This window comes from Mytilus edulis, chromosome 8, assembly GCF_963676685.1.
Source record: "Mytilus edulis chromosome 8, xbMytEdul2.2, whole genome shotgun sequence".
NCBI classification, from domain to species: domain Eukaryota; kingdom Metazoa; phylum Mollusca; class Bivalvia; order Mytilida; family Mytilidae; genus Mytilus; species Mytilus edulis.
In genome coordinates this window covers 3584362-3599995 of record NC_092351.1, presented here as the reverse complement: position 1 = coordinate 3599995, position 15634 = coordinate 3584362, and the positions used below count along the sequence as shown (strand labels likewise).

At 30.4% G+C, this 15634-nt stretch overlaps 1 protein-coding gene across 2 annotated transcripts; it reads right to left on the bottom strand.

Annotated features, from left to right (window-relative positions):
- Positions 1 to 941: 941 nt before the first annotated feature.
- Positions 942 to 15634, bottom strand: LOC139484633 (folate receptor beta-like). 2 transcript variants are annotated; one of them, XM_071268461.1, is made up of 5 exons: positions 15501 to 15634; positions 6992 to 7152; positions 6179 to 6364; positions 3757 to 3895; positions 942 to 1964 (listed from the first exon to the last, which is right to left on the bottom strand). In XM_071268461.1, exons 2-5 carry the CDS (start codon positions 7142 to 7144, stop codon positions 1687 to 1689), a joined length of 756 nt encoding a protein of 251 aa, XP_071124562.1. In that variant the 5' UTR covers positions 7145 to 7152; positions 15501 to 15634; the 3' UTR covers positions 942 to 1686. The 2 variants fall into 2 exon arrangements, with proteins under 2 accessions (XP_071124562.1, XP_071124561.1); XM_071268460.1 differs by lacking the exon at positions 15501 to 15634 and adding an exon at positions 9238 to 9262.

Genomic DNA, 15634 nt, shown 5'->3' with positions numbered 1-15634 from the left:
CCCAAATCAATCCCAACCTTCCTTTTGTTGTCATAAACCTTGTGTCAAAATTTTATAGATTTCTATTTACTTAAACTAAAGTTATAGTGCGAAAACCAAGACAATGCTTATTTGGGCCCTTTTTGGCCCCTTTCCTAAAATGTTAAGACCAAAACTTCCAAAATCAATCCCAACCTTCCTTTGTGGTCATGAACCTTGTGTTAAAATTTCATAGATTTCTATTCACTTTTATTAAAGTTAAAGTGCGAAAACTAAAAGTATTCGGACGACAACGACGCAGACGACGACGCCAACGTGATACCAATATACGACCAAAAAATTTTTGCAGTCGTATAAAAAAGCCTACTTTTGATTTGCTGAATCATGTACAATAAGTAAAGTGTGATAAGTATACAAAACATAAAAGTCTGGAATGTCATTGAAAGAAGGAATTTAAAAATAAGAAACAGACCATATTAAATATAAAATATAACTAACAAAATGGTAATATAAACAATTTGATATGTTTACTTAAATATGCATTTAATAAATTGATTCAGATACAAACTTTTTTTTTAAATATAAATCAATATTCTTCAGGTAATTACAGAATTAAATATTTCCAATAAAAGATGCAAAAGTTTCAAGATAGTCAAGATCATTTTAATTCCAGAGGAACTTTTTTATTATTTCATTGGATCATATTTATATATATTACTAAAATAAAATTCTGACTGAGAATCAAGTAAATGTAATCTTGATTTATCTTTCAGAATTGTGTTTTCTTAATCTGAAGTTAGTACCTAACACTACAGGGAGATAACTCTGTAAAATCAGCTAAAGGTTTTAATTACGTTGTCTTCTTAAGGGAATATTAAGCTTCTCAAAAATTAGTGTTTGTCAAACTGCTATATGACCAGTGTAATTTTTCTGATAAATTGGTTGGTTCAAATTTTTTGAAATTTTTATATTTTGTCAAAGGGTCAAAGTTAATACTTTTTTAAATTTCATGAAAATTAAACGAGCCAAATTAATTTAAGTGAAGGTGTTGGGTACCACCTTAAATCATTTGTAACAGTATTCAAAAGTACTACAGTTATATAGGTCAAATCAGACAGCTAGACTGTTTGCAAACTTCGAAAACAGGGGTCAAAATTTTTTTTTAAATACAATTTTCCACATGATCAAGTTAAAATATGCATGCAATGCACAAAATTGAAAAAAGTGGTGAATCTGATGACATAATTAATTACATATAAACAGAAACATAACATTTCCCTTGAAACAACAGAAGAAGCTTGAAAGTCAGGTATTTATGAACCTACATTATTTTTCAATCAACCAAAATTATCGCCATAGCTTACGTCTAATATACATTGAGATTCTACTGTCAGTCTATAATTAAATGATTAGAAAAATACAAATGAAAGCTAGGTTAAAATGTTTATCAGTGATGTACAGGATAAGAATTTACATGTAAGCAAAAAATAAATCTTTCTACAGAAAGATCAATTACCATGATTAGATCTGTCTGTCTGTATATATCTTATAAAAGTTTGAATAAAAACATAAAAATGCTTTAACAATTAAAGTAAATTTAATACAATTCTTACAAAATATTAATATAAAAACGGCACAACCTATGTATTGTATAAAAACAAGAACTTCTAATTGAAAGACTGGAATATTGGAATGTTTTGAAAATATTTACATCTTTGGTATAGTTAACATAATAACAACCAACAAATATAACATTGTTCCAAACTTAACAGTATTTGATTTGTTGCTGTATATGAACTGAGCTTTTTGTTTGGCGACATTATAATTAGGATTTGTGTCGTGAAAGTTAAGCACCATACAGGGTTCCGAAGAGTTCTGCACAACCTTCCACGTTCTGTCAAACACATTCTCACAGAAGTCAGTGGCGTCTGTGTATATCTCTGTGAAGTTTTTACAGGAACTGTAACCTGGACATGTGTTTGTTCCTAAAAAAGAAATCATTAAGCTATTTAAACAGTTTATTTTAAAATCACAAGCCAGAAGAAAGAAAGTCGTGTAAATAACTTGGCACGTTTTTTATCTCCTTCATACCTGATGGTTGCAATAACTTCTTCTGATTGGCTTACAGTGTTTTGTCTATCAGCTCATAGACATAATATTGTCATTTTACTGTGACGTCATCAACGTTTTTTCATGATTTACCACGATTTAAATGGAATATAGAATTAAATTATAAAGAATGACTGTAATATGTTTTCTGTCTTTTCGAAATAACATAAAAAATGTGGTGCACACTTTAACAAAACAGGCTACGCAGGTTATTCAGTGTGCACCACAATTTTGATGTTTTTTTCTTCGTAGACAGAAAACATATTACAGTCATTCCTTAAATGATTTGGAAAAAAAAATGTTTCAATTTTAATATTTAATTACAGATCAACAACAAAGTAACACATTTGTTTGGAACCTTCAAAGGAAAACATCGTTTGGACTCATTTTACATCTAATGTTTATACATATAACAAGATTATTATTAACTGATTCCGCAGTTCTTAAGAAAAAGATATTTGTCAAGTTTGGTAACTATAAGTATTCTTTATTTTCATTTGGATACATCTGTTGTAGGGTTGTCACTGACCCAGACGTACTTATATATATATATATATATATATATACTACTAGTTTTTCAGTAAAAGACTGATTCAGACACATCGGATCATATTTTGCTATGTCATTTAATAATCAAAATAAAATTTATGTTGATCGGGAGTTTTATGCTTATATCTAAACATTATCTATCTAATATCATATTGGAACTCAATTTCTCTGCAAGTGTAAATCTTTTTGCTTGCCTTTATTTTTGTGATTATTGAACAATTGACCAAAATTCAAAATCATCTAAAGATCTGACTTAATAATATTGGTAAAAAAATGAAGTATGTTTACTCAATGAAAAAGGTGACCTTGATCATTGACCTTTTACTCCCCAAAATAAATTGAGGGAATCTATCTTATTGAAGATTTACCAAGCATTAGTTCACAGTTGTTTGTAATCATAACAAATTGTTCAAGCTTGTAAGCAGAAATAGTTTTATAACAATTTTAAGGTATGTTTCCCCTAATATTTGTGTTTGTATCAAAACATTTAAAGTCATAAGAAACGAGTGACCGGTGAAAAATAATGTTCTTCCAATTCTTGAACCAATGCATACAAACATCATAAACTTAGTCTTCTGTGCACAAATTTATCATTTTTTTCGCATAAATTTCGAATAATCGTCAATTTTTTTTCAATCGGTCAGTGTTGTGAAAATATGGCAGGTAATTAAAGTTCGTGTTTTGAAGCCGAAGTTTAACGATTGTCCCTGCTTATCAACAATCAACAAAAAATCAACAAAAAAGCATGGAAATTGAGCACATGTTCAACATGTAAATTCAAATAATAGTTTATTTTAAGGACATCCATGCGTTTTGCGATCAGCAGATTTTTACGCGATGGGTCACACTGAGGTCACTTTGCATATGGAAAATATGTCAGGGGAAGGAAGCAATGAAAATAAAGTAAACTTCTTCTAAATATGAATATATTAAAGAATTTTCTTCAGAAAAAAGTATATGCACATAAGTTTTATAATGAAAACTATCCATTGAGTTATAAAAAAACATATATATGCATTATTTTTTTTAATTTGATGTTTCTTATGACTCATGTTAAGAAAAAAAAAATCATCATGTAAAAATTGTTTTCAGTAAAAGTTGTAGAATTAATTATATTACCACTGCTCAGGTCAAAATCTGTTTCCCAGTTTTTCACACATGTACTATCGTGTTTACAATCCTTCCACCATAAGTTACACTCTCTTTCACACAAAGGTACTTTATAAAATCTTTCTTTTCTTGATTCCATGCCATTAACCTATGTAAATAAAAACAGAAAGACTTTGTTTTGAATCCTACTTTTCTTAAACACCCATGGAATTATATATTTTGACTAAATATAAATTAGATCTAAATGTGGGTTTATTATTATTCGTTGGATACCAAATTTCTTGGATTTCGTGTGTACAGGTGACACATGAAAATTAAATATTCAAAGAACAAAAAACCTTGGGCAACAAATTAAATATCCATGAACATGTATGTTTTTCTTAATCCACAACAAATTGGTTTCCACTGAAATAAATCAATCCACAGTATCAATATATGCTGATTCAGCAGCTATCAAGAAATTGAAAACTTAAATATTTACTTGTTGTTATGATTATAAAGTTAATAGATCATATTTTTTTTACATTATGCAATTTTTCAATCTTAAAAGACATTTCGAAGTGATTAAAAGATTCAGTCTATAAAATGTCCAAATAATATAATGTGACTATAATATATAAGATACTGGTTATGGTAAATAACTGATATGAGAAATCTAATTAATTAATCATATTGAAATGTTTTGTGCAACAATATATTTTGAACCATTTACTTGTGTGATGCTGAAATACATCAATCAAAATATATTCCCTAAACTGTATTTGAAATTATGACTCGCACCAAACAGCAGGCTCTAGTAGAGTAATACTAAAAGCAGACATATCTAAGACTTCCATGGGTTCCATGCTATCATATCTACCAATTATTCAAAATCTCCATGGGGGACTTTAAAAGCAAGAGTACCTTATGCTGTTGCAAGTAACTTTTCAATCTAAAACTATATTCATCGAGACAACATCCTGGATTACTGAAGTTAATGCTTTATTCTAGTCTACACGTTTCTCCACTTCCCGTGGCGTCTTCAGAACAATTTAATAATACTATATTGATTAAATGAGTTGTGTTTGTGCTTAAATACCCTTTCAATTCATTTGAATGTATGATTTGAGTTTGTAGTTTGTATAATAAAGTATTTTAAAATTCAGGTCATCACTCATCACTTATATATGGGTATTTTTTATTTTTTTTGCACATTTTTCATATAAGGGGCACTAGCTACGAGATATATGAAAGACCTAATATATAATTTTTTTTGGCTCAATCAGTAATGAAATACAAATATTGAAATAATAATACCTTTTTAGTAGCCAAAAAGATTCAATTTTGTCAAAATAAGCAAAAAAACATTGATTATGAATTATTCACTTACAAGCGAATAATTCGACCTCATTGAATCCGTATTCATGTGAACTTTAATTTAACCCCTTAGCTTGAGATGGATAACATGTGAATTGTATGTGTAAAGTTATTTAAAGGAAGAGAATGTCAACATTGAAAGTGAAACAAAGGTAAATCATTTGATTGACTGATTCGATCCACAATTGCACATTATCATACAGGTAAAATGATGATAAACATTTATTTTTCATCCGTAATATGAAATTAAATAGACCTGGAATAATTCAACAGCATGTGTTTGCTTAATCTATTTATATCTATATTTATGTTTACATTGCTTATATGGTCATCGGATGACTATAGAGGTCAACTAGATAAATAATTAGATGGCATCTAGACTCAAAAACACACGAAACAAAGCTATGTATTTTCATGCCTGTGCCTTGTTTATTGTTTTATTTAGTCTTTTAATAGTTTGGATAAAATTTTTACATTGTTATAAATCAAATATGAGAATTTGATTAGAATCCGTGAACATGAATTTGACAGCTAGTGTCCCTTTAAAGAAATAGCAAATTTATGGCTTTGTGACCATTCTGAAAAATTAATGTGAATATGTGGTATTGTTTATATCTGTAAATTATATTTTTCAGCATCTACATTGTTTAAAGAAACTTTGAACCACAAAAAGAAGAAGATATGCTTAATTAGTTTTACATTTTGTTGAATAGAAGTGGTAAAGTTATAATTTAGTGTCAATTATTGATATTTCTGCCTTTTTTGCAGAGTTATTTCCCATATAAATGCCAATCTCCATAGGAACTTCAGAGTCATTATTTTTTAGTTTTCCTTAAGTTAGATTTTATGGGACTTTTTTCTGTGTATATTTAGGGTATAATGCTAATGATTAAAACTTTAAAATCTTTTGTTGCAATTTCTTCAAGGTTAGGGTCAAATTTATGCTAGATTGACTGGACTACAATTTCCAACAGATCATTAAGGTTGGCAGTTCTGTGATATTCATTTATAAAAAAACTAACAAACTTTTTTCATCATATATCATCAAACTTTTTTCATCAAATATCATACAAACCTTAACAAGCCATGGGCCTACATTTGGTGAACATTCATAGAAACAAAAGTTCTGTAAGAAATGTCCTCTACACATAGGTGATAGCTGACCACAATGATTCAGGTTAAAGTTCTGCCAAGGTTCTGGCTTCTGTAAAGATTTAGTTGTGTTTTCATAACAACAATTTCTCTCCTTCCACTCAGAACACTGTCAAAGAAGAATGTTATTTAAGAAACAAGCTTGTTAAGAGATCTTAACATTTTTTTTTCATTTTGTGTGTTATATTGTAACATTTATACTAGATGTGTTCAGAGGATGCATTCCCCTCCATATGAAGAAGGGAATCACTGTAATTCCGTGAAAAATCAGGTCATTTAACACAAATTAGGATCACTTTAATCTCATCATTAGATACTTATAAAATGACACAAAAAAAGATAATAGTGTATTATACATTGTTCCAAAAAGGATGCCTTATATCATATATATATAAGACATATAAGAAAAACAATTTGAACATTACGAAAAATTCCCAAAACATTGACAAATTATTGTATCTAGGCAATATATACTCCATAAAAATTATGCAGTTGATGCCAGAATGTTGCTCCATATAAAGGGCATTCTGGTTACAAAAGGAAATTTGAAATCAATATCTTTTGTCGCAAAGTGTATTAAATTTTCAAAGATGTTCACTTTCAACATGATCATTTCCTAGCTTTGTAAAATCTTCTTTGATAATGATTTATCAATACACAATGTGTGTTATTCGAATTCTGTGGTGAATGTTGAGGAATGATTATTATATATATATCTGAAATAATGACAACAAACCTGTCCATACAATTCTCCTGGTCCAGGAGCCTCTTTCTGGTACACTCCATCCATACAAATATCTAGGTAGCCATCTACAGAGTTTATTGTAGATAATCTATTGTAACAATTGACCACTGTTAACATCAACTCGATCAAACAAATAAAATACATCCCTTCATCTGAAAAAGACAACAATTGACCACTGTTAACATCAACTCGATCAAACAAATAGAATACATCCCTTCATCTGAAAAAGACAACAATTGACCACTGTTAACATCAACTCGATCAAACATATAAAATACATCCCTTCATCTGAAAAAGACAACAATTGACCACTGTTAACATCAACTCGATCAAACAAATAAAATACATCCCTTCATCTGAAAAAGACAACAATTGACCACTGTTAACATCAACTCGATCAAACAAATAAAATACATCCCTTCATCTGAAAAAGACAACAATTGACCACTGTTAACATCAACTCGATCAAACAAATAAAATACATCCCTTCATCTGAAAAAGACAACAATTGACCACTGTTAACATCAACTCGATCAAACATATAAAATACATCCCTTCATCTGAAAAAGACAACAATTGACCACTGTTAACATCAACTGTATCAAACAAATAAAATACATCCCTTCATCTGAAAAAGACAACAATTGACCACTGTTAACATCAACTCGATCAAACATATAAAATACATCCCTTCATCTGAAAAAGACAACAATTGACCACTGTTAACATCAACTCGATCAAACAAATAAAATACATCCCTTCATCTGAAAAAGACAACAATTGACCACTGTTAACATCAACTCGATCAAACAAATAAAATACATCCCTTCATCTGAAAAAGACAACAATTGACCACTGTTAACATCAACTCGATCAAACAAATAAAATACATCCCTTCATCTGAAAAAGACAACAATTGACCACTGTTAACATCAACTCGATCAAACATATAAAATACATCCCTTCATCTGAAAAAGACAACAATTGACCACTGTTAACATCAACTGTATCAAACAAATAAAATACATCCCTTCATCTGAAAAAGACAACAATTGACCACTGTTAACATCAACTCGATCAAACATATAAAATACATCCCTTCATCTGAAAAAGACAACAATTAAACACTGTTAACATCAACTGTATCAAACATATAAAATACATCCCTTCATCTGAAAAATTTGTAAGGGTTCCGCAAAACCCAGTGTCTGAGTCTCGCCTAATATTGTTGTTCATGGCAGGCTCAACAAAAATGAGATAAAAAAAATTAAAATATTCCTCTCGATACTATCTTTTTATTGTAAGTTATGTAAGTAGCTTCCGTCCAAATTTGGTAAAAATCCAGGTTAGTTTATGAATCTAATAAATGTTTTTAAAAACATATACTGCCGACTGTATGTAATGTTAACTGGAAGAAAAACTAAGTCCATTTATAAGTAAAATACGGATAAACAGGTACAAAATTTTAACAAAATGTCCTTCTAGATGCTAGCTTAATTTTTTTGATCATAAACAAGCTTCTGTCCAAGTTTGGTACAAATCCAGGATATTTTAAGAAGTTATTAAAATTTTAATAACTTTAACCACAGAGTGAATGTTGTTTTTCCTGGCAGAAAAACTAAGTCCAATTAGTAAAATACAGAAAAAAAAGATTTTTTTTTACAAATTTACTTCTGGATACTATCTAAGCTTCTGTCCACGTATGGTAGAAATCCAGGACAGTTTAAGAAAGTTATTAAAATTAAAAAAACTTTAACCAAAGAGTGAATATTTTTGGCCGCTGCCAACGAAGATGGAATGTAGGATCGCTATGGCATATTAACCACCATACTATATCATGTACGTATTCATGTAGTATATATATATAATTGTATAATTATTTTGATTGTTTATATACATGTTTTGTATTTATAAATACATGGTGTACATATTAATGTTTAAGAACATGATGAATAATTATTTGTTTTTATGGACATGTATTTAATTTGTAAGCTCTTTTTTTTAAGGAACATACTTAGTTTTTTTTTAATATTATATTATATAGATTTTGTTTTTATGAACATATACTTTTGGTTTTTTTTTAATATATATATTTTGTTTTTATGAACATATATCATGTATATTTAATTTTTTATAACAATCATTCATTTTTCTGAACATATGTTTCACGTTTTGATATAAATATTACAAACTTTGACATGATAGTGATATATGGATTAATTTATTTTCGTGGGTACCAATAATCATGGTTTTGCCAAAGCTTGCATACGAGAAAAAATTGTAATTCCTTGAACAATTTCCTGGTTCATCTGTTCCCACAATCAAAGCCTTAAAGGCTGTAAAAGCAATTGCTGTCATGTTAATGTTTGGGGACTTTTATTTTTCATCCACATATATATAATAATTAAACCTGACATGAGTGTTGTCTAGTTAGAAGTAAGAAGGTTTTAACTTTATATAAATAAAAGACTTTAGCAGAAAGTCATTTTTAATATGTTTTATATTTCACAAGGAGACAACACGTTTACCAGGCTAAAGTTGGGGTCAAATATACATGTGCTGAAACATATAACTCAAAAAGAAATCATCATGGATTATCCCCTGGTAGTGTTTGTAACTGGGCAATAATTTCCTTTATTGATTTAATTTTAACAATTTTCATTATCAATTTATATTTAACCATTAACACAAATGATTAAGTTAAAACATTTCAACTTTCCAGACGCAAATGTTAAAAAACGGGAAAGAAATAAAATATCTTACAAGACATAAACATGTAAAGAATAAATATATATTTCAGCTTAATAAAAATATTTTCATAATGGTACTTTGTCATCATTTTTAAAACTAAGTTCAAAACATTATTGCTCAGTTGATATACATGTATGTCCTTCTGATGCGGTACGAGCACAGGCACTTGTTTCTATCCAAAATAGTTTTATATGGATAGCCGACCTTCCTATGGATAGAAACAAGTGCATGTGGGTACGAGATAACTATAATTCTCATGCAATCCCGAAAAGGGGGGGGGGGGGGGGGGGGGGTCATCACAGACAAACATGCCATTAAATCGTTATCACTGATGTATTGTTTAGGGCCAGTTGAAGGACGCCTCCGGGTGCGGGAATTTTTCGCTGCATTGAAGACCTGTTGGTGACCTTCTGCTGTTGTATGTTTTTCTATGGTCGGGTTGTTGTCTCTTTGACACATTCCCCATTTCCATTCTCAATTTTATTATACGAACAAGAACAAACAGCTCTACGTTGCTTTGACATTTATCAATTTTCAGGAAACATTGCGAAAATGATCTTCAATATTTCGAAAACATGTGAAATAAAATTGCTAACACGGTGGACCGTCGAGTGTCAACAAACGTAGTAGACTTGTTCACTGAAAACACGAGGATAATGGTTTCATCTGACATTTTATGCATTCCCAGTTTTGATCATGATATTTAAAAAGACGTACTTTTTTTCAATCTATGTAACTAGAAAATTCCAAATTGAAATATCTCTTCATCTGGACCGACTTGGCATCTACTACGTTTGGACGGGTCCATTTCATTAGTAAGGTGATCGATAAATATTACGGAGTTTGACAGAAAAAGAAAACGAACTTATTGTTATTTGTTTTCAACAAGGGTTTCGTTCCGCTAAATTATTTGCGCAAACAAAGTTTGTCTATTTTTAGATTACAGGTAATCATTTGACACTACGCATTAACCTGTGTAGTGATTTTGATTTTACGATAAATGTATGAATGAACGATAATTTTATGAATGAACAAGAGCACCTGACCTCTTAAAGAAACACAAATTAAACATATAAAACCGTATTTAATAGGAGATAATTCAGTTAAATTTTCAATACTAAATCAACAACTGAAATGAATCCATATTTTGTTGAAACATCGTACGAACGGCGGAAAACGGAATCGCAGTTATAAAAAGGCAGTGTCTGCGCGTACCCGCATGTGGGTACGAATAGCAAAATTGCCGTTCGTAGGCTACGCGTACCCACATCCGGTTTTATAATAAAATGCAATCGGATCGGGAATTAAACGTGAAATATGTATACAGAAATTATCGATAATATGGGGATTTTGAGTAGAACGAGTGAAGATTATGACAAATTATATTTTCGAATTGTATTTATTAGTTAATAATACATAATAAACCTAGCAAATTAAATGCACACTGATTGAAAATGAAATCTACAGTCCCTGTAAACTAGTCCTATAATATATAATATCCGAATTTTAAGTTGCTTCCACTCTTCAGAGGTAAAATATTTTTTGATGCGCTGAAGGTCTAAATTTTTGTCAAATATTTTAGTCATTTATTAACGAAGCTTTCATAGAAGAATATTGGCAATTAGTGAATAAATTTAATTAACTACTTTGAAAACATTTATATATAGGTAAGTGAACAGTTTTTCTCGGTTAATAAATATTCTTAAAATGGGAAAAGATTGATATACATGTGGGGCAGACATTTTAAAGTTATCATGAATTGGAACAATTTGTTCAAAAGTATCAGTCGGTAAATTTTATACAATTGTATATAAAAACAAACTCGGAATCAATTGCAGCTGCAGAGAAAAGAAGAACTGGAAACACAAAAAATAAAGAGGAAATAAAGTTTAACAGAAGACATATTACCTGTATTCACGGAGGCAAAAAATTCTAAAAAAAGTTCGACAGGAAAAATTAAGGCCTAATACATTATTTCTGATAAACAAAGGCCGATGCCAATATTCTTCTATGAAAGCTTCGTTAATAAATGACTAAAATATTTGACAAAAATTTAGACCTTCAGCGCATCAAAAAATATTTTACCTCTGAAGAGTGGAAGCAACTTAAAATTCGGATATTATATATTATAGGACTAGTTTAGGGAGCTACCATTTGATTTTTATGGGGGGGCTAGGATGAAAAATTTTGTCCTGCATTTTTTTTTAGCTGTAATCTCTGTCCTGCCTTTTTATTTTTCACTCTGTTCGGTCCTGCCTTTTTTTTTTAGTTTATCCTGACTTTTTTTTACCTAAATTGTCGTCCTGACTTTTTTTTTTTGCAAGTGTCTCATCCTGCCTTTTTTTTTTACTCAAAACTCCTGTCCTGCCTATTTTTTTCAAATTTCATCCTAGCCCCCCCATAAAAATCAAATGGTAGCTCCCTTACAGGGACTGTAGATTTCATTTTCAATCAGTGTGCATTTAATTTGCTAGGTTTATTATGTATTATTAACTAATAAATACAATTCGAAAATATAATTTGTCATAATCTTCACTCGTTCTACTCAAAATCCCCATATTATCGATAATTTCTGTATACATATTTCACGTTTAATTCCCGATCCGATTGCATTTTATTATAAAACCGGATGTGGGTACGTGCAGCCTACGAATGTCAAGTTGACTATTCGTACCCGCATGCGGGTACGCGCAGACACTGCCTTATAAAAATGTACCTTTTTTCACTCGGACTTCTATGTTATTTGATAGTCAAACGGTTGACCCTTTAAATACAAAAATACATCTACAAGAACATATTCTGAAACTTCTTAAATCCACTAACGTTTTTTTTAAAGTTTCAAGCTATGTATTGCATTAGAAAACATACATAGGTGTTAAAGAATGACAGACCAGGAGCCTGTTTAACAAAATACTATGGCTTGATATGGGCGGAGTCTCTGATCTGGGTCACAAAGATGGCCATACGCGATAGCATAAAAGCAATTGCTTTAAAAACTGGTATCCAAAGAATAATAGTGAATCCCCAGTATGCCATCAAATCATTAGGGAACACCATTTAACAGTCAGGGGACTTACTGAAATAAGTGATTTTTAAATCACTTATTTGAGTAGCAAATTCGAGGTTTTGTCACAAATTGGGATTTTGTAGTTTTTTCAAAATTTTAAACACATAGGTTTAAATAATATTTTTAATTAGTTAAATTAAAAAAAAATGAACTTTTTGCTTCTTTTAAGTAGCAAGGTTTATGCCTCTGATGCTATAATTTAGCTGAAAATTCTATTCTAGTTGAAAAAATGCTATAATAATGGCTTTACATAATGAACTGATATTTTCTTAAAAGATTTTTCCCAGCAGTGGGAGTATTTTTCCTGTGAAGTTCAAGGTTTTATCTTTCAGATTATGTAATAAAATTCTACTGTTCGCGATAAAAATATCACTGTTCGGAGGTGTTGAAATTAGTGGGGGTTATTAAATGAATGATACTTAAAGAAGTGATTTTTTTTAAGGAAATGGAGGTCTGATACTTAAACAAGTGATTTTTATGTCATTATCCTAGATTCAGTACAAGGTCATCACCTGAAATGACCTGGTCATCCTAGACAACACAGATGTTGGTTCTGATAAGTTTAAAAACATAATTAGTCCCTGGATCATTAGTATTCTATATATAAAGCTACAATAAAATTAAATCACTTCTTCTAGTGATTAATTTGTACTACTGAAATAGGTGATTATTAAAGAAAGACAACTCTAACTTCCAACTTTTATGGAAATAATGTTACTTGAATCAGTGATTTAGAAAATCACTTAAGGGTGGTAAAGGGTTATTTTCGTGCAACGTGATCACCGTTTTTCTATTTCACGTTCAACGTGTTTTTACTTTTTTATTTCACGTTCAGTCGTGCAAGATAGGTGCCTCGTTCAAGTGTTCTGCTTATTTAATTTCACGTGCATCGTGATTTTCAAAGTCTTATTTTGTGTGCTCGGTATTTTTCAAATAAAATTCAAACACTTGGCAGGAATCGTCAAGAAATACTTTTTAAAAGCTGTAAACCAATTATATCATAAATGTGTATACTATCAAATCGGGAATATCAAGTAAAACAAAGAGTTAATATATACAAGACAGTGACTCAGTCACAAAAGGTTCAAATAAAAGTATTTATTTTTCGTGCAACGTTCATTACAGAAATTATTTCACGTTCAATGTGAAATTATGTCTTATTTCACGTTTTTTTCGTGCAAGCAGCCCCCTTTACCACAGTAAGTCCCCTGACATGTTCAAGGGGTGGGGGATGGAGTGACGGATCCATAAATTTTCATACATGGGAGCACACTGACTGTGTAACAAAAAATATGTTCCGGTGTGACATTTGTTCCGCTGGAACAAATTTCATAGGAAATATGTTCCGCCGGAACTTATATCACAGAAAATATGTTCCAGCACTGTAAAATTTGTTCCAGAACTAATTTTTTAGACCAAATATGAAATAAGTTCCTGAACAAATATCATAGCTCCATGAATTTTGTTCCAGTTAATATTAAACGTTTTAAATAAGTTCCTGTGATATTAGTTTAAGACCAATATGTACATATTTCAAAGAAATCAATGAATAAGTTCTTCTCAAACCTATTTTCACTGAAATAAGTACCTTTGCAACGTATTGCACAGCGAAACATTTTCTTGTTACACTTAACTTATAAAGCAAGCTAAATGCTGTACTGAGTGTGCTGGCATGGGATACATGTGCCGTGAATTGTAGGCATGACTGTAAAGTTCTACAGGATAAAGTGATGGTAATTTATCATAATTTGTATCTATGTTTTATGTAGTATTCCTCCTTGGTTCCTGTTAACTGTCATGGCCCTGTTTCTAGTCATACATGTACTTGTCATGGAACAGTTTCAAAAGAGTGTGTCTTTTGTTTCTTAATGTCTTTTGGAATCATTAATCAGTTATTTTGTCCTTTTTAAATTAGTTCATATGTTCATGTTCATCTTTGACTTTATTTTTTTCTGAAAGATTTTTCTTATCCTTATACTCTTTTCTGGCTCAAAGTGGGACTGTCATTTTGATATTTTTTACGTTTATAATTATTTAAATATTTGCTATAGTCCACAAGATTCTTATTGGATGATTTACATTTTTCATTTATTATACATGTATTATCAATATATTATACTTATTTTTATAATGCACTTGAATGATAACTTTAAACTCATTGATGACAAATGTTCAGTATATAAGATAACCTGTTTAACCAGTGGAACATATTTCACAGACTAGGAACTTATTTTACCAGGTGAGGAACAAATTTCACAAACCCAGAACTTATTTCACCAGGTAAGGAACAAATCTCATAAACCTGGAACCTATTTCACTAGGTAAGGAACAAATTTCACCAACCCGGTACTTATTTCACCAGGTAAAGTGTGGAACTTATTTCATAGAGATGGAACAAATTATATTGAAATTATCTATGAAAAAAGTTCTCCCAGAACATATTTCCTGTGATATTAGTTCCACTGGAACTTTTTTCACAGGAACAAATTTTGGCTCACAACTGCACGTCAAACCAGCCAACTAGCATGCATTCAGTGTGTGTGGTCTAAATCATTATGTAAAATGTAAAACGCAAATTGCCAAATAAAATTGGTCCGTTGTGTTCCAATATGAAAGTGTCTGGCAATTCCCATTTCTTTAATTATTCTAGACCCAAATTTTTTAATAATTCCTTGAAATTACTTCATTTCCACTAAAATGTAAAAGAACAGGTCTGACTTCTAGAGTTTCTTCGTTGTGCTATAAGGGTTTATAACGGAGCCTGTAGTTTTTGTACCCTTGTGGTCATATACTGCATTTCTCCACGAATAGTCTGT